This window comes from Filicampus tigris, chromosome 3 (genome assembly GCF_054856515.1).
Source record: "Filicampus tigris isolate MCC_2025a chromosome 3, RoL_Ftig_1.0, whole genome shotgun sequence".
NCBI lineage: Eukaryota > Metazoa > Chordata > Actinopteri > Syngnathiformes > Syngnathidae > Filicampus > Filicampus tigris.
Window position 1 is genome coordinate 5,983,140 of NC_141219.1, and position 24,818 is coordinate 6,007,957.

At 41.4% G+C, this 24,818-nt stretch overlaps 1 protein-coding gene across 4 annotated transcripts in view; it reads left to right on the forward strand.

Annotated features, from left to right (window-relative positions):
- The window catches only part of cdh8 (cadherin 8), a 166,201-nt gene that overhangs the window by 103,843 nt on the left and 37,540 nt on the right, over positions 1–24,818 (forward strand). For all 4 annotated transcript variants that reach the window (XM_086025310.1, XM_086025311.1, XM_086025312.1 and 1 more), the window contains exon 4: positions 21,593–21,712. In XM_086025310.1, coding sequence (XP_085881436.1) covers positions 21,593–21,712 — 120 coding nt within the window. The remainder of the gene's footprint in view (positions 1–21,592; positions 21,713–24,818) is intronic.

Consider the following 24,818-nt stretch of genomic DNA (forward strand, 5'->3'; position numbering starts at 1 on the left):
ACAGCACGGCATGGTTGGATGGCGCAAAAAATACGTAAAAAAATTGAAATTTGCTTTAAAGGGGCAAGTATCAGAGTGCCCCAGGTTACACAAAACTGTTGAGGCCAAATTAAAAAGAAAAAGAAAAGAAAAAAAACCTTAGGCGAGGCGCTCTGAGACACCTCCCAGACTTTAGACTTTATAATGTCCCCGCTTTGTTTGTAGCGTGTGCATGTGTGTGTCTCCTTTGCTCCCTCCCTTGGACATTCGTCATTGGCTGGCTTTAGTGATACAGTTAAGATTAAAAATGAGGTTTGCGACTGCCTTAACCAGACTGTGTGTGTGTGTGTGTGTGTGTGTGTGTGTTGGTGTGTGTCTACAGCACGGCATGGTTGGATGGCGCAAAAAATACGTAAAAAAATTGAAATTTGCTTTAAAGGGGCAAGTATCAGAGTGCCCCAGGTTACACAAAACTGTTGAGGCCAAATTAAAAAGAAAAAGAAAAGAAAAAAAACCTTAGGCGAGGCGCTCTGAGACACCTCCCAGACTTTAGACTTTATAATGTCCCCGCTTTGTGTGTAGCGTGTGCATGTGTGTGTCTCCTTTGCTCCCTCCCTTGGACATTCGTCATTGGCTGGCTTTAGTGATACAGTTAAGATTAAAAATGAGGTTTGCGACTGCCTTAACCAGAGGCGTGTTGGCCAACGGGAATTTCGTGGAAATCTTCACGGAACGGCCGGTCTATTTACAAGCCAGTCGAATGGCGTGACGGCCGCCCCCCACCATCATCATTGATTAACTTTTGTAGTGTGACGTCCGCCGTATGATACCCACTCTCCTACGTCGCCAATTATATTCAGGTGTGTGACGGAACATCCTAATTAGGGATAGACCGATTATCGGCCGGGCCGATGATCGGCACCGATATTTGGCTTTTTGACAAATATCGGCATCTGCCTTTTTTAAAACTCTTCTGGCCGATAATAAATCAATTTAAAACTGTGGAAATCAAAACAAAGGTATGTGAAAATTTAATATTTCTGTCATTTTGAAATTTCGAAATTTTCATTTACTGCAGAAAACTACATGGAGCTATTGTTTAAGTTTTCATTTATCCTTTTTAAGACATGCCGACAACCCTGGATGCTCCCTGAACGTTTTGTTAGAATTATATTATATATTGTCAAAAATTTCTTGAAAAAAAAAAAATATATATGCAAACCTGAAACATTATTCAGTAAACATGCTTAAAGACATTACAACAAAGTTAAGAGTAAATTCTTCTTTTTGATGAAATATTTTCCTTTTTAATGAAAATGAATATCGGCTCCAAATAGCGGTTAATCGGCCTCCTCGACTACTAATAATCGGTATCGGCCCTGAAAAAAGCATATCGGTCTATCTCTAATCCTAATCGTTGTTGCCGTATGAACTCTACCTGGCAACAAGTGATCACTTGTAGCTGTCATTTCTATGGGTGGATTTTTGCGTGAGCCACTCCGAGGTGTCTTTTACTCTCTCTTGGCAGCCGCATTGCTCCCGACACCGCGTTATGGATTCAGCGAACCTGTGCTTTTACGACACTCGCTAACACGTACGCTAGCACATACGCACGCAATGTCACATGCGCACACGCAGTCAATCCCACTGCGGGTTAGCGATGTCACACCGGGGGGGGGGGGCCCAGCGTGTAATTGGCCGAACTCGGTCACAGGCACACTGCAAGGATGGCCCCTTTAAAAAAAAAGTCACTGGTGGGGATGTAAATACAACCTGGGGTGAGTGGAGGTTTAAAAGACACGCCCATTTTCGCATTATTAGCTGTCTCAACAGGTAAAAGCAGACGCATACATCAAACAACACGCAACGCGAGCTAATGGTGAGAGAAGCTAGCATAGCAGTCTGCATCTTTACTCCCATTTTGTTAAACATTTTGTTGAAGGCCTCTACTTTTCCTGCCTGGTTGCGTTGCCTTTGAACATTGTCCTCTACAATGCAAATTAAGGGCATACCACAATATGACGCAGATTGTATTTTGACCTTTTCCGATAGAGGGCCCAACTGTTTGCATGCTACGTGGCCTTTGGATATTGTGGTCTACAAAAGCAAAGTTAGGGCCACACCCCGACTATTGGCACAGTCGCATGGCTTTTAAACGTCGGCACTTGTATTAGGGCTGCGCAATTAATCGAAATTCAATTACAATTACGATTATTACACTCCATGATTACAATATTGGCATAATCGTAAAAAAAAAAAGATTATTAATATGCTTATTACACTCCATGATTACAATGTTGGCATAATTGTAAAAAAAAAAAAAGATTAGTAATATGCATTTGCACAAGTTTGTTTACACAAGGAAATCATACCTGAATTTTACACATTTGCACCAATTTGATAATAACTAATTATATAAATGTTGTTTGGTCCGAAAGGAACTTACTTACATTTACTTGTCTTTATATATTTTACCTTTCAGCATTTTGTTGTTTTGTACCCAGAAAATAAATGATCGTTTGAATAATCGTGATTCCAATTATTACCCAAAATAATCGTAATTTTTTTTTTTTTTTTTTCATAATCGAGCAGCCCTAACTTGTATGACACTGGAAATGTTTTCAAACATTACATGTGTCACGCGTGAATGAAATTCCAACATTCCGGGCCGTCTTCACCTTACGCGCGTGTGCGTGTGTGTGTGTGTGTGTGTTCCCCGTGAAGGATTAGTTTGTCAGACAGCAGCCCGGCGGAACTCACATCGGCTGACAGACACATTGAGTCGCCGATCACGTCCGCATCTCGGATGTCCTTCTAGGGTGGAAAACGCTTTTAACCCACTCGCTCCGACGCGGCTGTCAGGTGACAAGCCGCCGCTGTTTAGGAGCTGCCAAACCTGCTGGATTCGCGAGTGTGGGAGGCAGAAGGACCGCTGTCACATTGTGCCGACGGCGCTATTGATGGACCGAGAACTTGCAGTGTCAGCCGCGGGGCCTCGGGTTTGTTTTGCTTTATTTTTGTTTGGCCGTAGCCAGGATTTAAAAATGGAAAAAAAAAAAAAAAATTGACTCAGAACATCTTGCACCACGCTGCAACCTGGGGGTGTTGACGCTCAGGCTGATCGTTTCCCTCCGACGCTGTCCTCTCGCGTGTTTGTTCTATTGCCGCGTGCTCCTCGCTGCGGCTGCCTACAGCAGATGAAACGAAACCGAGAACGACTGGCGCCTATAGAAAGCCGTACCAAGCCGTACAGAGACTGCATATCGGGAGGCCGCGATAACATTTCCCTAAAGTTTGCACAATTTGTAGCCATGGCCGTCTACAAACTCAAGTAAAGACCAAACCGACGTTGGAGGTGGTGAAGCGGCGTGGCGTCTGAATGCGCCGTCCGATTGGTGTAGCGGCCGCCGTCGTAGTGTCGCAACTCGTCCGTAAGCGTCTCGGGGGCGTTTCCGGCATGTTGAATCGGCGTCGGCAGTCGTGACATTTGGTCACTCCGATTGGCTGTTAGCTAGCGAATCAGCGCTCTGAAGTGACAAATGCGGGCAAACGGTGCCTTAATCTTCTTACAAGTACATCAATCAATCAATCAATCAATCACATTTTATTTATATAGCACTTTTCATACATAAAAATGCAACTCAAAGTGCTTTAAAACATTCAAAGCAAAACATAGAATTATCTTCAATCAAAAGAAAAGATAAATTATTTAAAAGTTGTTGAAAGCCAAACTAAAAAGGTGTGTCTTGAGCTTCCTCTTAAAAATATCAACAGTCTCTGCAGACCTGACGTCCTCTGGCAGGCTATTCCAAAGGTGAGGACCAAAACGGCTGAATGCAGCCTCGCCATGCATTTTGGTCCTCACCCTTGGAATAAATAAAAGGCCGGCGCCAGAGGACCTCAGGATCCGCGAGGGCTGGTATGATAAAAGCAAATCAGATAAATAAGAAGGCCCAAGACCATTAACACATTTATAAATTAATAAAAGTACTTTAAAATCGATCCTGAAACACACAGGGAGCCAATGCAGCAATTTCAAAACTGGCGTAATGTGCTCCCGCCCTCTGGTTCTCGTCAGCACCCGAGCGGCTGAATTCTGCAGTAGTTGCAGTGGTGAAATGCTCTTTTTCGGGAGGCCAGAGAGCAGGGCATTACAGTAATCTAAACGACAGGAAATAAAGGCATGCATCAGCACTTCCGTGTTAGCCTGAGAGAGAAACGGGCGGACTCTGGCGATATTCTTAAGGTGATAAAAAACAATCTTGGTTACATTTTTAATATGAGGAATAAAACTGAGCTCAGAGTACACTTTCCGGTTGGATTTTTCTAACCGTGAGAAAAGGCGACTACCGCCGCCGGTGGTATGGAAGGGTATTGCATCTCACACATGCGCAGAAAGTACTTTAATGACGTCTGTCACTGTTGGCCAGCGTGGGATTGGTCTATCTAGGCCTTCAGGGTGTCAACCTCAACATGACCAGGTTTGTTTTTTTTGCCATCGCGAGTGCTAAGGCACTGTTAAATGGGTGGCTCAATTTTGCAAAATTTTGCTGGAGGTCCCAAATATTTGGAAGAAGAAGAAAGGGCCTTGAGTTCGTTTTGTTGCCCTCAAAATTCTCACGCTGAACTTATAACTGATGATTGGATGTCCCGATTTCCAAATGTTTCTTAGCGGGCTCAACTATTCGCATGCTTGCATGACCTTTCGATTTTGACCACCCAAAGGTCTCATGTTTCTTATTTTCTGCCTTCAAAATGACATTTCTCATGCCGGACTCAAGACTGCTCATGGGAAGGCCTCTTTTCATACGTTTGCCGGACTATTCGCATGGCCTTTAGACCTCGGGCTTCCACATGGGAAATTTCATGGTTTTTTTTTCCGTCAAAATCACATTTCTTAAGCTCCACTCGAGACTGCCGATTGGGAGGCCGCCGTTTCTCAAAACGATGTCGGAGGACGCGACTATTCCCACGATTGCGCGCCCTGCAGACGCCGGGGTCCTTTCACCGGAACGAAGGGCCTCCGGTTTGTTTTTCCGCCTCAAAATCATATTTCTTCCGCTGCACTTGAGACTGCTCATCGGAAGGCTTGACTTTTTCTCCAAATTCTAACGGGGGCCGCGACTGTCCGCGTGGCCCCCGCGGTCTTTAGAGCTCAAAATGACTGTATCTTGTGGGATCGCCGGGTTTGAATTTTCCTTGCCGGCGCTCAGAAAATGGCGGTCCAAATTCGTTCGCACTTGTTTGCCTTTAATTAGCTCGATGCTCGCACACATCACACACAAGCTGAGGATTGTCTGGCGGCCAGCGAGCATCTTATATGCCTCATTAAGAACACTTTTGGTGACCGCGTGCACATGAGCGATACGTTTCTCGTATTTAGCGGCAGTTTTGATCCGGGGGGCGGGGGGAGTCTCCGCTCTCGGTGGATGTTATTAACCACAACGTACGCACCAACTACCGCATTTGCATTGTGCTGAATTGAGCTTTTTTGGCTTTCTTTCTTCTGAGGAATAATTCACGTTAAAAAGCCGGCCCCGGTGGCAGCTCTCTCAAATTAAGAAACATTTGGCACTTTTACCCGTGATGAAGTTGTTCATTAGACAACACGGCTCGGCCGTTAGGCTTTGTTATTACCTCGCCTTGGGAGCAATTAAACACGGCTAAAAGGGGCGACCTCCGATTTTCTGTTCTGGCTAATTCTATAAATCTGCGCTCAAACGTGTGAATAATTCAAGTAAATCACTGACAGCCAAAGTTGTCCAATGCACATCACAAGAAGTACAGATAATTTTATACAAATAGACTCTAGTAAACTGTTGTACTAAAAAAAAAAAAAAAAAAACGAAAAAAAAACACTGAAATGTAACTAATTATATACAAATCCAGAGAGCTCTTTACTGTAAAAAAGACAATGCAAAATAGTTTCTCAAATGTATTAACTTAGACTAAGGATAAAAAAAAAAAAAATCATATTACAGGTTGCACGTTATTAAATTATTTGCACGTTGTCAAATCGTGTCGTTATAGCTTCGCGAACGCTCCGAACTTACTAACAGAAAACGCTCAGTTTGCTCATGATGAGAACGGAAGCAGCGCGGTCGAGAATTCGCCGAGACTCGCAGCTGTTTTAAGACGCAACGCATCGACCGCGAAGCACAAAGCAAACCACTTCTCTGGAATAAAGACGATGAGGAATAGCTTGCTTGTCCGGATCTGTTGCCTTCATGATAAATGCTCCCTGATTCGCCGCCGTCGCCTTTTGAAGCGGTGGCGTGTGTCGCGGCAACAGAAGGACCCCCTTAATTATTTTCTTCCCGCTTCCGTCGACTCCTCCAGAAATCGTGTCGGAACCAGACGGGAACACGAAAAAAAGCAGGAACGCCGTCTTCGTCTTCCTCCTCTTCCTCGCTCCCTGTCTTATAAAAGGACTCGTAATTGCACTACAACAATAACAGTGTCGGTGTTAAGCGTGGCGGTCCCCTTCCTCGTCACAAACGTGGCGTCCCTTATCCATCATTGGCTCTGGGGAGCAATTTCTGGGATGCTGACAAGCATATCTCATCTTAGGAGATGTTTTTGCTTTTCTTCTACCAGCGGGCCGCAATCTGCTGGCCCGTGTCACCGGTGTCAAATTACGACCTTGGGTATATCGGAGATAAAATCACATCCCGGTCTTTCAGCCTCGTTCATTTGCCGTCTTTGGCATCGAGGCTGTAATGAAGACTGATGTGCGAATGGAGAGAGGGTTTTGGTATTTATGCCGCCACTGTTCGTTTGAATGCTTAAGGCCCGCACCCCGATGTTTAAGTTCAGACGGGTGAGGAACGAACGAGGGAGGGAGGTTTGAATCTGTGGAATAAAAAAAAATTGCGGTCAGGACAGCTATTAAGTTGTGCCTTATTAGTAAAGGCCGTGTTACTCTAAACACCCGTCTTCATCCATTCATGGGTGGACACGTCAATGAAGGGAGGGTGGTGATGTACGCAAAGTTTTCACATTTTGTTGGGGTAGGTTGATGGATGGATGGGTGGATGGATGGACGGACGGATGGACAGACGGATGCACGGATTCATTTGTCTCAATATTTTGATTGGGTAGGTAAGTTGATGGATGGTTGGATATTTTGACTGGGTTGTTAGGTAGTTGGCTGGATGGGTATGTCTAAATAATTTGATTAGGTGGATGGACGGATATGTTAAATATTTTGATTGGGTAGGTAAATTGATGGATGTGTGGATGGGTGTCTAGACACTTTGAATGCGTCGGGAGGTGGATGGATGGATTGATATGTCTCGATGTTTTGATTGGAGAGGTAGGTTGATGGATGGATGGATGGTTGGATATTTTGACTGGGTTGTTAGGTAGATGGCTGGATGGGTATGTCTAAATAATTTGATTAGGTGGATGGATGGATATGTCTAGATATTTTGATTGGGTAATTAAATTGCTGGATGGATGGGTGGGTGGCTTGACACTTTGAATGGGTCGGGAAGTGGATGGATGGATGGACGGATGGACAGACAGACAGATGCATGGATTCATATGTCTCAATATTGTGATTGGGTAGGTAAGTTGATGGATGGTTGGTTGGATATTTTGACTGGGTTGTTAGGTAGATGGCTGGATGGGTATGTCTAAATAATTTCATTAGGTGGATGGATGGATATGTCTAGATATTTTGAATGGGTAGGTAAATTGGATGGATGGGTGGGTGTCTAGACATTTTGAATGGGTCGGGAGGTGGATGGATGGATGGATTGATATGTCTCGATATTTTGATTGGGGAGGTAGGTTGATGGATGGATGATATGGATGGATTGATATGTCTCGATATTTTGACTGAGTAGGTAGGTTGATGGATGGATGGATGGATCGATTGATATGTCTCAATATTTCGATTGGATAGGTAGGTTGATGGATGGATATTTCTAGATATTTTGATTGGGTAGGTAGGTTGATGGTGGATGGATGGATGCACGCATGCATGGATATTAATCTCCATATTTTATATTTTAACTAACAAGATGTCCTACTCTGAAAATACTAACTGAAAGGATGAAGGCTGTCACTCACTGTCTGATCACCATCACCATCATCATCGTCATCCTCATCATCCTCCACTGACAGCTGAGAGAGAGCGACACCGGTGCTCATGTAATCAATACACAATCACCTGCTCGTCGCCACCAGACAAGCACTGGCCTGCTGCCTCAAAAAAGAAAAAAAAAAAAAAAAAAAAAGTTCCATTTGCCACTTTTCTAAGCAAGAAAAATCATTACTGCAAAGGTGGACGGCCATTCATATTTGGATGAAACGAGCAGATGTTTTTTCGTAAACACGCTAAACACTTTTCTTACTAACCTTGCGTTATCGTTTTCATAAATATCAAACGCTGAATTTTGATAAAGCAAGGGGACATATTTTGTGAACATCAAAGGCAATTAGTTTGGAGGAACCAAGCGCATAGGTTTTTGTTAAGATCAAAGACAATTCAAATGAGCTGCACGTCCGTCAGTATTTTTACCAAAAATCCAAGCTCTTCCTTTTTGATGTGCTAAAGCGTGCGTACGCATTTTTCGTCAACACAAGACCACTGAGTTTTATGTATAATACATGATAACTGAGCTTCCACGTTTTTTGTACACATTAAATCCAATTGAGTTTGTAATAAAACTAGCGTACATATTTGTAAGTATCAAATCTTCACGGTACCTCATATGTATATGTTTTTGTGAAGGCAAATTACATTATTTCATACGAATCACTTTCTGGCAAACTGAACATATATGTTTTTCATAAATATGGATGGTCTATGTATGTGTTGTAATGTGTATATTATTATATATATATATTTGTATTTAACTACACAATGATAAAAAAAAAAGGTAAATATAACTTAATTTGGGGACTGGAACTGATTAATTGCATTTCCATGCATTTCAATGGGAAGTATTACCTTGATTTATGAACACTTCCAGTTACAAACCTACTCATGGAACCAATTAAGTTCGTAATTAGAGGTTCCACAGTATATACGGAGTATATCAAATCCTTATATTGCTAAACGAACAGTTTTTCTACAGCAAGCAAAGGGAGCTCCAACTTAATCTAAAATGATTTTTTTTTTTTTTTTTTTTTCTCTCCGTGGGAAACAGAGCAGGGAGCATCGGCACTTCTTAAAATCAAAATGAAAGCGTTCATTTTCTCATCCGGAGTACAGTAATCATTAACGTCTCTCGGAAACCAGGCATATTAACATGAAATTTCCCCTTCATCCCAATATGTAATTACGTAACATTCAGCAGCCACACTGCTATTATACCATCAATACATTTCATCCCAGTTCTATAGAAGCGACCCTTCTCCGTCTCTTTTAACCTTTAGGCCCACACATGCTGTCGGTAATTCCGCTTATATGTATGAGTATAATCGCATTAGACATGGCGCTATTATATACCACGCCAATATCTCCGCGCCACAGGATCACATGCGCCGGGCTGCGGGATTTTTGTTGAATAAAGACATGTGTTGGCCAGTCCGGCTGAGAAATAATGGGCCTCGCACTTCCTATTTACTCTGCGAGATAGGAAATCAATAGGAATCTTCCTGGAAGCGGCAAGGGGCATAAATTGGCGGACGCGGCCCCTGATGTGACACGCAAAAGCGCGGGCAGGAGCACGTCGCAGCTCATTTGGGCCAAGACGCATTAGCGAGAGCTTCATCTGTAACGTCTGCTTATTTCCTCCAAGGATGACCGACGCCGGCCAAGGTCGGGAAGTTTCACCCGTTTGTTGTGTTTTCTTCTGAGCAAATCACACAATTCCCAGCAGGCCTTTGCTTCCTACGTTAAGACGTCAAAAGTCGTTTTTACTGCTACGAGTGCAAAGGGCGGGAAATCCGACGCAGAATACGCTGACCGGGTTTATATCAACAGCGCACAAGAGAATGATAAGGTTCTTTTTTTTCTCAGTTTGTTTGTTTAGCAGTTGTCCGCTACCTTGATCGATTGGTCGTAAAGAGCAACTTTTTAGGCAATAAGCAAACTCAATTGATTTCTGCAACAGCCATTTATTATTCGCCGGGAGAATATCGATTTTCCAGATGTCACTTTTTTTTTTTTTTCTTTTTTTTTTTTTTTTTACGACCTTTTGTCAAGCCGCACGGATACAACGCTGTAGTATCAATTATCATCGGGGAAAAAAATAGTATTCGGTGTTTATGAAAATATGTAAGCTCGGATTATTGAAAACCAAAGCGTCTTGGATTTTTATGAAAAAAAAAAAAAAAGGACGCTAAGGTAGCTAGACAAATGTAGCTGCGTTCTGCCCATGGATTGTTGAGGCTCGTTTGAAGTGATTGATGTGTCACGTGCTGTTGTTTTTTACGCCCTTTGGGGTCATTTATTGCGTCATTTCCGTTGCACAGCGGCAACAGGAGGTCATCAATTCACACTGTTACCTCATTTACCCAATGATGACGCACATCAGGACCAACTGAGGGTTCAGTATCTTGCTCAAGGACACTTCGGCACGGTCACAATGGCCGGGGTCGAGACCGCAAGCTGCGGGTTGGGAGACGGCCACGCTACCACCGAGCCTTGTCGCCCCTTCTCGTGTTTCCATTTCCTCCGAATTTCATTCGGCTAAACAAAAACAAAATGGACGTGAGTGTTTTGGCAATAAAGGAAAAAGGAAATTGTTGTTAGAAAACACCTGGAGCGATTTGTCTTGAGGAAGGAAAGACCAAGAATAGATTTTAGAATGATGTTATTGCTCTATAAATGACCGAATTTGGGTTATGAATACATTAAAGGCACGCTGATCGAACATAGACAAAGTAGGACTCTGAAGTTTGCGGACTTAAGGGTTAATTAGTGTCATCCAGAGTTCAAACCAAACATGGTGTCACGGCATTTAGCTGTTGTGCTGCACACAATTGGAAAGTCAGCCCCGAGTGTAAATGCCTTTCACTCCAGTTTAAAAAAAAAAAAAAAAAAAAAAAGTGCTCATCCCCGCATTTATATTTCAAAATTTTTTAAATCAATTTCAATCCATTTGAGTTATTTTAGAAGCCAACTTTTATTTCTTTACTTTTAACTCATTCACTTCCAGATATTTTCCGGATCGTTTGAAAAAAATGTGAAAAAAATATAAATACGTTCCTGGCATTGAATGGCCGGACTGTGAAAAGACAAATAAATCCTTCAACGGCAGGGAATTAATTAATTTTTCAATTTTGTCGTTAGCTGCTGTGTTTGTAAATGCTTGTAGGTGTCGTCTTCGTCGCTTCATGCGGCCCTCTCAGAATGCAGCGACAGAGAGTATTGCGTAATCCTGTATGTAAATGCGATTTATGCGTGACGTTCAATTACACGTTTACATTAGCGGCCCGGGGTGCTCGCCGGACTTTAGCGCCGTTGCTAAATTTAGACTTGCGGTCACAATGACGTCTCTGAATGTAGATCAGCGGATTCTTTTCCACGCGTCGCAACTCATTTGGAACGGGGACACCATTACCCGGCATGCCTCGCGCAACCGGCGTCATCGCAGGAAAAAACAAAACAAAACAAAAAAAAAAAACAGGGCGATTGGGTGACGTGGTGCGTAAAGCGTGAAGGGCAGCCGCGCCGCATTCATATGCATGCGGGCAGTGAGCCGTGCTGAAGGATTTCGCTGAGGCGAGGAGGACAAGAGGGGGCGGGGGGGGGGGAGAGAGTGTCGGGGGCTAACGGCGTCCTGCTGAGAGCGAGAGCCCTGCTAAAACAATAGTGTTTATGTCTGACTGGCTGCACGCCCCAGGGGGACACAAAGAGGGGCTAGCACCGGGATGAATAAAGATGGGCAGAAAGTGAGCTCGAGTGTTCCAGTTGTGCTGCGCGGCGGTGGCCCACTGAAGCTCGGTTGTACACAAAGAGAAATATTACGGCTGTTTACTTTGAGCAGGTAACTGATTTGCATACTTTTGTCTCCCAGCTGGCAGCTTTTAACAATTTTTTTTTTTTTTTTTGGACTTGAAAATCCTCCCCTGTGGTGAAAAACGCTTGAGCAAAACATCTGCAGGTTGTGTTGCTTTTGTCAGATTTTTGTTGTTGTTTGTGTGAAGCAATGCAACATGAAATATAGTCCTTGATGTTTTCATTAAAAGAAAAAAAAAAAAAAGTTTGTCGCGTACGTCTTAAGACTTTATAGTCTTCGGTGTTGATGCAAAACATGTACGCCGGGTTTCTATAAAATGAAGTTGTCGTTGATGTTGACAGATATCGCATAAGGCTCAGTCTTTCATTTTCGCACAAAGCACTTAATGCTCAATTAATCCCCCAAAATAGTTCGCTTTAATTTTTACAAAAAGATGCACACTGTTGATTGAAAGCCGTATTGTTTCTGGTGTTTAAAAACATGCACTGTTCACTAACCTCACCTGTCTGTTTACAAAAACGAAAACATGATATCCTCATTCAAAACTACAGTAAGTTGTTTTGGATGTTCGTGAAATATACACGTGCTCGGCAGACGTGGGCATTTTGCGAAATTTTGCCGGTCCGTCATTCGTCATCCGTCAGTGGCACGGGTACCCGTCCGTCGTTCGTCAGGCTGTCATTTTTCGTAACGAAGCGAATTGCAGAGGTGGGATTGACGAATGATGGGACGCCTTTAAAAAAGGATGGACGGACGAATGGGGAAAGTGGGTTTTCATAACAGATAGACGAGTATGTTTTTTCCATTGCCGATACCGATTATGGAGGCTGATAACCGATATTTTGAACCGATATTCATTTTCAGCAAAAAGGAAAATATTGACGTCAAAATCTAAAAAAAAAATGAAAACTCTTAATTTTGTTGAAACGTATTCAAGCATATGTTTATTGAACAATTTTTCAGATTTGCAGATTTTTCATTTTATCATTATTAGAAATGTTTGCCAATCTACGTCTTTGTTGTAAAATTCTAACAAAAAGGGAGCTCGCAGGGTCATCAAACGTTACATGACAACTTCAACAATAGCTCCGAACGCTCTTTTGTACAGTTACAAAAGTCCTCCAAATTTCAAAATGACAGATATGTTCAAATTTCGCTTATGTTTGTCTTGCATTCAAACAAAAACTAAAAGTGCTTGAAGTTAACACAGTTTTAAATTTACTGTCGCATATATCACATATATCACAATATAAAAAAGGCCCGTGTCGATATTCATCAAATCCCTGATCATCGGAGCCGATAATCGGCCCAGCCGATAATCAGTCCATCCCTAGTTTTTATCCGTCAATGTAATCGTCACTAACCGCTGTCAGACGTGTCCGTCAGTGATGGTCCGTCAGTCCGTCGCAGACGGACGCCCGTTTTTCGAACATTTTTGGTTGGGACCGACTGACGGAACAACGAACTTCTGATGGACTCACTGATAACTGGTCCACAAAACTTTCTTCGCTATTCTAACACGTCATCCCCAAGGCGATATTTTTAAAGTTACCATATTATTGAATAATAGTTGAAAAAATGAAGCAAGAACAAGAAAAGGCGCTGCTGTAGAAATAAGCCACAAAAAAAAAAAAAACACTTGCATATGTCAAGAAAAGGAGAGGGAATAAAATCTGAATAAGTATCGTAGTGACATTAAGTTAATTTCCAATGGAGAACATGTTCCAGCATAGCCAGTGTCATTATTTTCCAGTTTAACGGCAATTTCCAGCTTAATCATTTCCATTGCTTCGGTGATGCATTCTTTTTGGGTTGGTGTCTTGTCAGCAATCCAGTTATTCATGACTACATTAGTATGTGACCATCCATAAGCAGAGAACGATCCTTTTTTTATTCTTTTCCGATACACTGGAGTTATGAAGAACTTCCAGTGTAGATTTTTGCGGCGGGAGTGAAGTGGCTTGATTAGTGCTAATCATTACTTGCTTTGTCATGCCCAAGCGAATATCTTTGATTTACTTGCATGCCCAAGACAATTGGAGTAGATTTTCTTTATAATTTAACACATTTACTATTCGCTTTCATGGCTATTTTATGGAGCTGTGATGGAGTGTAATATAATCACGGGGGGGGGGGGGGGATTCAACCAGCATGCTTTCTTCAATTTCTTATTATTTTTATACCTGGTACCATGGAAAGTGAATCGTGTGACTAAGAGATAGAAAAGAAGACATGGAATGCCTAAAATCACTGTTTTGGCTGTGCAATGCCACAGCTATTGATGAAAGAACTGAAGTGATTTGGTTATTATCGAGAAACACCTGTAGTGTCTACTAAGTGACTACTTATCAGCGCTTAAATGGAACTCTTACAAAGTCTTTTTGTTCCGTAATGCTTTTGATGTTTTATGTAAAGCACTTTGAATTGTCCTGTGCATGACATGTGCTATACAAATAAACTTGCCTTGCCTTGTCGTCATTAGACAACCTTGTTTTTATAAGCTTGACACCTTTGAATATGAACGTCAGGCTTTTTTTTCTTTTTTTTTTTTCCGTGCTGTATAAATGTTGTGCTTTTTCCGTGCAAATGTTGAAACCAGTTGTTTTCGTTACAGGGAACATTCTTAAAAGGACAGTAGTTGACTGTAGGCGGAATGTTCATTTTGACGGTATGGTCAAATTCTCCCATCAATATATGTTGGATTTAAGTGAATTAATGTTTCTTTGTGAGAGATGCACACTATATCTCGTGTCTTACAACTATCAGATGTAATTTATAATTTTTAATACATTCTTTCGGGTTGGTTTCCATTTAATTTCTGTCGTAGTACAAGGGATGTCACGACAATGGCAATATCGCAATACTAAAATTGCCACGATATCGTCGTCAATCTCGTCATGTTACGATATTAAAAGCCGCACATTACTAGGGCTGCAACTAACGATTGTTGTAATAATTGATTAATCTATGGATGATTTTGTCGATTTATCGATGAATCTGATTAAAATAAATAATTTACACTTTTTTTTTGGTCAAAAACATTACATTATTTCGAGCTGACAGAAAAAACATGTTGATCATTATTTCCCCAAAATTGGAATTCTGAGCATTTAGACATTTTTACATAAAAAAAAGGTATCTAAACGATTCATGGATTATCTAAAATAAGTATTGATTAATTTGTCGATTAGTTGTCAATTAAGCGATTAATCGTTGCACTTCCAAACATTACTTTTTGTCCGCTTCAGCCGAACACAGCATTGCGAACTACATAGACCATGATACTTTGCGCCACTGAGCCAATTGGAACACATGACAGTAAAATGATTGGTCAAGGCTATTTCTTTGTCACTGCTATAATGTACAGAACCACAATATTAGTTTTTTTTTTGTTTTTTTTCAATATCATGACCTTTTTTTTTCTACAGTCTCGTGAGTTTTCATGCGGTATCGTGAACTTTTTATATCGCCATCCTCCCCAAAATATCGTGATGATTATGGTATCGTGACACCGTATCGTGACGTGTGGATATCGTTACATCCCTCGCGCATATATGATGTTACAATGTTTATTTAAAGACAGCTCTCATTTTCACTATTTGTCCTGCGAGTGATTTGTACTCAATCATAATCTGATTGATAATATTGTGAAGTGAAGCGCTCCTCTCAGCAAGATAAAGCATTTATGTCATCACCATAACTACTAAACAACAAAACTGCCTTGGATGTTTCCAAATACGAGTTTGTTAGGTTAATTTGAGACAAAATTGCCTTTTGCGTTTATGAAGAATGTGTGTTCCATTCGTTGAAAACTAAATCGTCTCTGACGTTTTTGGAAAGCACAAAGCTTATGGAAAGCCTGAATCGAATCTTTGATGTGTACAAAACCGAGCATGTTCGGTACAGTTCGTCCATCCATCCATCCATCCATCCATCCATCCATCCATCCATCACTAAATTGTTACTGAAATGCAATGCAAATGATATGGAACAACCTAATACCACAAAATTTTAAATCACATGGCTTTCTGACTTATTTGTGATGCATGAAGTGACGGCTTATTTTAAAATACATTCTTCACCCAAATAAAATATGGCCAGACCGAGTGTGGCTGGCATGATTGAGGATGGGATGGAAAGTAAAAGCAGAGAGCAGTAGTGGCTCCAGGGAGGCCAGTCCAGTATTTGTTAACTTGGCAGGTAATTAGCTGAACAATTGAGGTGTGGCTTTGTTCCCCAACCTAAATCAAGTTGAATTAGTCCACATATCGACTGTGTGAGGAGTTCAACATTTGGTGGCAGAAAAGACCGCTGCGGCTTTAAAGTGGAGGGGACATTAGCGGGACGCTTAAACTCACTGGCCACTGATTTCGAAACTACGAGTGACAAAATGGTCTTGAGTGTTTCAAAAACATTTCGCTAATATGACTCCGAAAATGGTGGTGTTGCATTTGTATTCAACCCCCTGTAATCCAATACCACAAAATTGATCTTCAAGTAGTTCCCGAGGAATTAAGTTACTCGTCTTTGACATGTTTGAAAAACACGAAAACCAATCTAGTCACGAAAGGACCCAACGTACATCTTCTTTGAAGACAATGTCGTCTTTAACGATTTTAAGCGGCGTGCAATGTAGCTTCCGATGAGCGTATTTGATTGTTTTGAGTCGCCAAATGTAATGTAATGCATTTTGTCGGTGTTCAAAACATTCAATAAAGCAAAAATATTTTCTAAATATGGAAGGCCGATTTGGTTTCATTGAATCGAGTGTCATTCATTTGAAGTTTTTCACCAACATCAAAGTCAATAGGAATTCTTCACCGCATTTCATCCCCCCCCCCCCCAACCCCCACCCCACCCACATCATTAAGCTGTCAATTCTTGTTGCTTTTTTTTTCGACCGCGTTCCTTTCCAATCCATTTACTCTCGCGGGAACACACTCATGTTTTGTCCTTCACTTCACTGGTTGTTATAGTGTAAACGCAGAAACAAAGCGCACTACATACTCAGTACCCGGCATCCTACTTGTTAGTGTTTATCTACGCACCCGCGAGTCATTATGCTCACTCATTCTGGCACATTACATTCTCCATTGTGGGCTTTTTAAAACGGATAATCCCTCCCCCCCTCCCCCCTATGCTTTTTTTTTTTTGAGGCCTTCTCCACACCGGGAGAAGTTTGAAGCCGCCATTGTAATCTCCATAGTGTCAAGGCGGAGAAAATGTCCCTCCTCCAGCGGCAAATGTTCGCCAGGGTCCAACATCTGCATGCCAGGATGTTTTGGGCAAGCTAATCTTCTGATTTGAAACGGAACCAAAAAAACAATGGCGTTCTAATCCCTCACTTTTTTTTTTTTTTTTTTTTTTTTTTTTTAAATCCAAGAGTGGTGTGGTGCAGAAAGAAAGAAAGAAAGATGGAGCTATTTCATGCCTCGCCGCTTCCACGTTTTTTTTTTATGAAGCACCGCACCCTCAATGTCCCCCTCTTCGGGATTTATAAAGCCTGTTTGCAATAGTCAGACACCTTTTAGAAGGACGAAGGTACTTTTCATAATTAGGAGTGTGTGCGTGTGTGTGTGTGTGTGTGTGTGCATGGCTGCCTTCTCTCACTCGAGTGGCAGTAATTTAACTTGAGCAAAGATAAGACGCGGCATCTCCGGGAGAAGGTGCAATTTCCTTAGCTGTCTTTCCTGTTATTCATTTGACAATAGGCAAACATCACCGGCACACAGGATCTAATTTGTTCCTCCACACGGCCACACGAGTGGCCCGATTTTAATGATTGGGTGCGCGGCGCCGTCTGTGGAACTTCTAATGCCTTCTGTCAAAAAAAAAAAAAAAAAAAAAAAAAAAAAAAAGAACTAGTTTGATATATTACTTACTCATCCGACAAGTTTCTGTGAAAGTTTTGAGGCTGATCTCAAAGTTCCATTTTTTTTTTTTCTGTGCAGCTGTTCTGCATGAATGTCATGTTGATATCTGACATTTTCAAGCGAATTTTTTTTGTTGTTGTTGCTGAAGGGGAAGTCAACCCAAATACATTTTTTTCAAGAATATGTTCTTTATAGGCCAACTAGTTGAAACAAGGCATTCTGATGAATAGTGCATTTGTGGAATATGAGTTTAGCAGCAAAAACGTTTTTAGCCATCTCTGGAGGCGGCCATTTTGTTACTTCTGTTGACCTGAAAATGACGTGAAAGATGCTCGGGGCTCAGATAACGACCAATCATGGCTCAGCTTCAGAAAACAGGTGAGCCATGGTTGGTCCTTACCTGAGCCCTGAGCAACTTCGATGTCATTTTCGGTCGACAGAAGTGACAAAATGGCCGCCCCCCGAGATGGCTAAAAACAAGTGGATTAACTCTTATTCCACAAACGCAATATTTATCAGAATGCCTTGTTTCAACAAGTGGACCGGCATAGAACATAATCTTGAAAAAAAAAATAGGTTTGGTTTCTTCCACTGAGCGGCAAAATTAATTGAGTTAGGACTCAATGTGAGCTATTGAAATGTAGTTTTGAACTTGTCATGGGTGAACTCTGACCTTGATACTACTTAAAATCAAGATGAAGATCAGTCATCATCCAAACTTAATTGTCTTTGCTAATTTAGCCACCACTGAAAACTGTGGAGAATTTTGTTTTTTTGTTTGTTGTGACCCTGACATTTGACCTTGTTTTTTGCTGATTTGACTTGTACAAAAGATATGACACGAAAAGATGTCTAAGGTGTCTATCAATTCAGAGAAAGAAAGAGACAGCCCAATATTACACGTTCTTTATCTTCGTGTTATTGCTCATCCACTACTTAAAGGCTAACGGTGGCCGGTCCTACGTTGTGGAATCTACACTGTTGTGTTTAAGGCCGTTTTGACACAAAGACCAGCTCGTTTGTCTGCAATGTAATCGCCACGGGAGGCGTAAACGGCGGCGGCAAGTATAAATCTTTGAGACTGTGATTTAGTGGAGCGCCTGTGTCTCAGATGACCACCCTCACGTTGTGAAAATTATTGGCTCAAGACAATGACAACGGCTCTCGGCAGCTACAAAAAGGGGGGGTTCTGCTTTTATTTATTTATTTATCTATTTATTTATTTTTTATTTTTTATCACGCTTTTCTCACCTGCCCGTGATTCCACTGAGACATCTCCATGCAGTGCTACTGCGATAACATTGCCAGAATGTACCTGACTCTGCATGTATTCTTCCACTGCATCGTCGCTTGCATTTCTTCGGGCCACCCGCAGAAAACTGACCACATCCCCACCGGGCCAGTACAAATTTCATCAATAAATCTGTTTAAATCAATTCGTTCTTGCATTTATAACTTTACATATTCAATATTTTGAATTGCATTCACATACATTGACCAATAGTTATTGATCATTGACACGGCCAGCGCCCGAAAAGTCTTAATGTAGGCCATACATTGTAGGACTATGTCAAAGTAGACCTAAAGTGGTGAAATACACATTTGATCCAATCTTAAAAGGGAAGTGAACCCCCCCAAAAATTTATTTTCAATAATATGTTCTATGCGCCTTCATTCATCTAAACGTGGCATTCTGATTAATATTGTTGAATATGAGTTAAGCAGCAAAATCCACCCGTTTTTAGACATCTCAGGAGGCGGCCATTTTCTCACTTCTGACATCACAGTTGCTCAGGGCTCAGATAAAGACCAATCATGGCTCAGCTTCAGAAAACAGGTGAGCTCTGATTGGTCCTTACCTGAGCCCTGAGCAACTGTGATGTCATTTTAAGTTGACAGAAGTGACAAAATGGCCGCCCACCTGAGCTGGCTAAAAACAGGTGGATTTTATTGCTTAACTCATATTCCACAAATAATATTAATCAGAATGCCATGTTTTGTTTAGTGGGCTTGCGTAGAACTTATTCTTGAAAAAAATGTGTTTGGGTTGACTTCCCGTCTAACACTTCACAGCACAGACATCAGACTGTTGGCCGGCATGTATTGAACTTTGCAGGCTTTTTGGATTGTCCTGTCACATCTGCTGCGTTATTTTTCATTTTTTCATGTTTCTGGAACCGCTCAATTGCCGCGTGGAGGGCCCCAAAAAATCTGCCACTTTGTGTGGTGACAAGGGAGCGCTCAGCGTTTGTAGCCAGCCCACCTTTTAAACATCTTTCATAGGAACCATTTCCATTCCTGTCTGAAGCTTCCAGCCAGCATGACTGTTTTTTTTTTTTTTTCCTTTTTCTCTCTCTCCTACGAGAGGGCCATGCATAAGCCTGAATGAGTTTAATTTCACTAATAACTTCTTAATAGTCTGTTTTTCAATAGCCTGATTGAATGGTGGCTAATCTATTTGGAATTTTCCCCCAGAGACTCCTGCTGCATTGTAGGTGTGAAGGTTGTACGTGAAAGCTGTCTGAATAGCATTTTCAGCTTTCTCTTATTATTTTGTTCAGGTGAGCCAACATGTGTGTTCAAAGTCGACGGCTATTAAAAATCGGAGACGAAAAAAAAAACGAGTGGAATGTGGCTTCCAGTTGACTAATTGCCTCTTCTGCAGCGCGTCTATAAATACTACCTGCATCCATCAGGTTAGCTGGAAGCTAGCAGGAGACAGCTAATCAACGCCGAGTAAAGCTTAACGCTCGTCATAAGGAGTCTCGACTTGGGGCCGTGTCACATGTCGCGATTTGCAAAATGACACTTTAATGCCAGAAGCGCGCACACACACACACACACACACACACACACACACACGCAGGCGTGTACTGTAAGTATATAATGTCAACAAAATACAGTTTAGCTTCTGCCATCTGTCTTGGATAACTCGGGTTGGGTGAATTTCCTATTCTGAGTTCTTTAATGTACAAGTGCTGGAATCAGCCCAAAAGTGTCTGCTTTAAATTTAATGTATGGGCAAGTAACCTTGAGCAGTTTAAGTATCCTGTTATGATAGACATGTCCGATGAATTGTGTGTTGATCTGTGAAGTGGTATGGGGGGCACATTTCTTTTCCAACTCTTCCAAGGGGAGCCTCTGAGTGAATTTTTTTTTTGTTTGTTTTTTTTTTTTGGGCCAGGATATGTCGTAATGGAAAATAACTTGACTTCATTGACATGACTTGATTTGACTGACAGAAGTTAATACGTTCCAGATTTCCGATTGGAGAAAATTCAATTCGAATTTCCTTGTTCCCATTGTCCCGTTGGGGGTCGCCACACCGCGTCATCATTTTCCATCAAAGTCCATCTTCTGCACCAAGCGCCCTCGTGTCTTCCCTCACTAAGTCTATCAAGCTTCTCTTCGGCCTTCCTCAACCTCTTGCCTGTCAGCTCCATCCTCCTCACACTTCTACCAATATACTCACAATATCTTCTCTGGACGCGTCCGAGCCCTCAACTGTACGTCTGCTGACTCTAACTTAGTCCGCAAAATATTGAACCTTGGCTCACCCTATGATGACCTTATTTCTAATCCGATGCGTCCTGGTCACCCCTCAAGAAAACCTCAACACCTTCATTTGTATCCCCTCTGCCTCTGCTTCCTGTCGTGGTCCTCAGTGCCACCGTCTCTAATCCGTACGTCCTAGCAAAGAAACTGCTTTCATTTAACACACCTGACACCGTCCTCCACCCATTCCAACCTGCTTGGATCAATTCCTTCACCTCCCGAACAACTTGTGTACTACTAATGCTTAAATCTGGTTTACCTCGGCAGGTACCCCGGTGACCCGAGTGACCGCCACCGACGCCGACGACCCGGTATACGGCAACAGCGCCAAGCTGGTCTACAGCATCCTGGAGGGGCAACCCTACTTCTCTGTGGACCCCAACTCAGGTACATTTTCACATCTATGTATGTTGCATGTATGTATACTTGCCTTTAAGAGTTGGTGAGCTGCGTGTGTGTGTTTTTTTTTTTTTTTTAAATACCGGTGTTTAAAAAAAAAAAAAATGGCATTGCGACGTCTTTTGGCGCCGAAAAATCATGGTACGGTACTGGTATCCTATTCCGTAGTGTTCAAACTAAGAAGGAAAAAAAAAAAAAATCACGGTTCATATTGCATGTTGTTAATCATCCAAACGTGTTCCCATGTGAGCTGATTTCACAAAAAGTACAGAATTAGCTAATGATAGCAACTGAACAAATATCCATCACTTGTATGTTTTTTTGTTTTTTTTTTCAGCTTAAGCAGACAATTTTGGAACGCCAGAAGCTTTTGATTTTCAGGCTGGCAGGAGAGACAAAGGATTTGTAACCGAAATTCTTCTAGACAAGGGGCGATATTTATTGCTCTCAGGTTGACATTCCTCCATGTCACTGCTCTCCGTTTTTCCCCTCCGTTTAAGTCTTCAAGATCAATCAAGATTTCCACCATGGTTGACTTCAACTCTCTGTATTTATTTATTTGTATATAAATGAATACACCTATTTTAACGATGTGAAGAGTAGAAAGCACAGGCATCTGTTTTCTCACGTAGGGAGTGAAAGAGCAGTCAGAAAAAAAAATACCGAAAGTCCAGATAGCTGAAAAATCTACTAAAGTACGGAGTTAATTAAGTATTTGTAGTTTGTTACATCCCCAAAATTAAAAAGCGCTCCCTTGCGCTAACTGCTAACTAGCATCCGTGCCAACAAAAGCCCCTTTTAGTGCACTTTGCCATTGCTTGGCCCCTCATCTGATCTCCGCAAGATGGCTCATTAAATTTAATAGCGGCTGTTAATATGGCGCGCCAATCCTTTTCACGGCTTCCGAGTCGACACGGTGTCAGACAAAACGGTGAGTGAATGAACGCCACCACGCCCATAATGGGCCACAATGAGAGTGAGATAGGCTTCAACGGGAGGTGCAGATATCATCTTATTGGATTATTTCAATGGGCCAGGAACTCTTTTCGTATTTAAACATTGTCGCTTTTCATTAGCCGCTGACACTCCGATAAACCGGCTCACAATGTCAGTTGAGGTCAGGTGTGGTGATATATTATACTTTATTTTTTCGGGTAAGTAAGAGCAGAAGGTACTCATGTTGTTATTATTATTATTATTATTATTTTTATTATTGTTATTGTTATTATTATTATTATTATTATGAATTTGTAAAATTCCAGCACCGGTTTCACTGATCCACAGGAAGTTGTTTTGGGCGTTTCTATCATAACAGGATGCAGGAAAAAGTCTCAATGCAAGGCAAATATATTTAGATAGCACATTTCACACACAAGGTAACTCAATGTGCTTCACACAACCGGAAGCACAACACCTAAAAGCATTTACAAACAGAAAAGCTGAAGACATTCAAAGGCAAAGCAAAGAGAACAAAAGTACCTTATTAAAATTACTGAAAGAGTTTTCATGGACAGCATTTAAAGACAAATAAAAGTTTTAAAGACATTTAAAGGCAACAGAAATACATTTAAAAAAAAATCGCTTTCTGAAATTACTAAACGACGGTATAGTGAAATTGATTTTAAAAATGCTTAAAACTAGAGTATTGTGGAAAAAAACATAATTTTCAATCTGGATTTAAAGACATTTAAAGGCAACAGAAATACATTTTTAAAAAATCGCTTTCTGAAATTACTAAACGACGGTATAGTGAAATTGATTTTAAAAATGCTTAAAACTAGAGTATTGTGGAAAAAAGCACAATTTTTAATCTGGATTTAAAGACATTCAAAATCAACAGAAATACATTTTTTAAAAAATCGCTTTCTGAAATTACTAAACGACGGTATCGTGAAATTGATTTTAAAAATGCTTAAAACTAGAGGATTATGGAAAAAAGCATAATTTTTAATCTGGATCTAAAGACATTTATACTTAGGGCTGACTTCACCTCTGTAGGCAAATTGTTCCATTTGAAGCATAACAGCTGAATGCCACTTCACCATGTTTACTTTAACACCTAGACTCCACTAAATGACCTGAGTCTGCAAACCTCAGAGCCCTACTGTCTTTAAATTCAGCATTTCCTTTTAATGTATTCAAGACCCAAACTATTCAGTCTTTTATAGACCAGAACTATTCCTGATTCCAGTCAGAAGACCATTACAATAATCAAGTCTACAGGAGATTAAAAAAAAATGACCTGTTCACCAAATTAAACAGGATATCAGCTGTTTTAATTAAAAGCTGCCATTTTTGGCAAATTGCAATATGTTCAAGTGAATTGGAAGCAGATACCCTACAAGGCAACTTTATCCGACTGAACGGCGAAGGATCGCAAGTACTTCCCGGGGTAGCAGATCTTGAGTTTTTGTCAAGGCTCGTTCAACGGTCCCAAAGATGTTCGCCGACGGTTTTGATGTTCGCAAACAGTTTTTCTTGCTGTTTGATACGACTGCGTCGGTGCGTCTGTGTTCACTCTATGTCTTTAAAAAAAGTGAATATTAGGCTTGGTAAAGCGCTTTCGACAACAAATGGCGTAGATAAAGTACTGTATAAGTGCACTCTTAAGTGTACCATTTACCGTATCGTTAGGATCAAATCAAATTTTTCATTTTTTGGACCATGACGTGCTTTTCGGCCAAAATACAATTAGTAACCCATTTGAATTGATTAGGGACTCACTGCCTAAACAGTAAAGGAGTAGTGAACGCAGATTTTGCGTGTGAGTCCGAGCTCCACTGTTGATAATTGGCTTCCTCGCAGGCTCATTCTGACAGCAAAGCTTTGACTAAAACCTGAAAAGGATAATTAGGTTGAATAAGGAAGAAACATGAGGCGGCTGTGTCAGTGGCCTTAGATGATTTTTAATGAAGCGACGTTGGCGATCTTCGCCAGGGATCTTTCGTCCGGGTTTCCAAAGTTAATGACGGCACAAATGGAAAGTATTATCAGCTTGCCACACATTTGATTGCAAGCCGTATAATGGCCGCCGCCGCCGCCGCCGCCGAACAGATGAGGACAAAAGGCGGGCGGCCCCCGATATCAGCGGGAC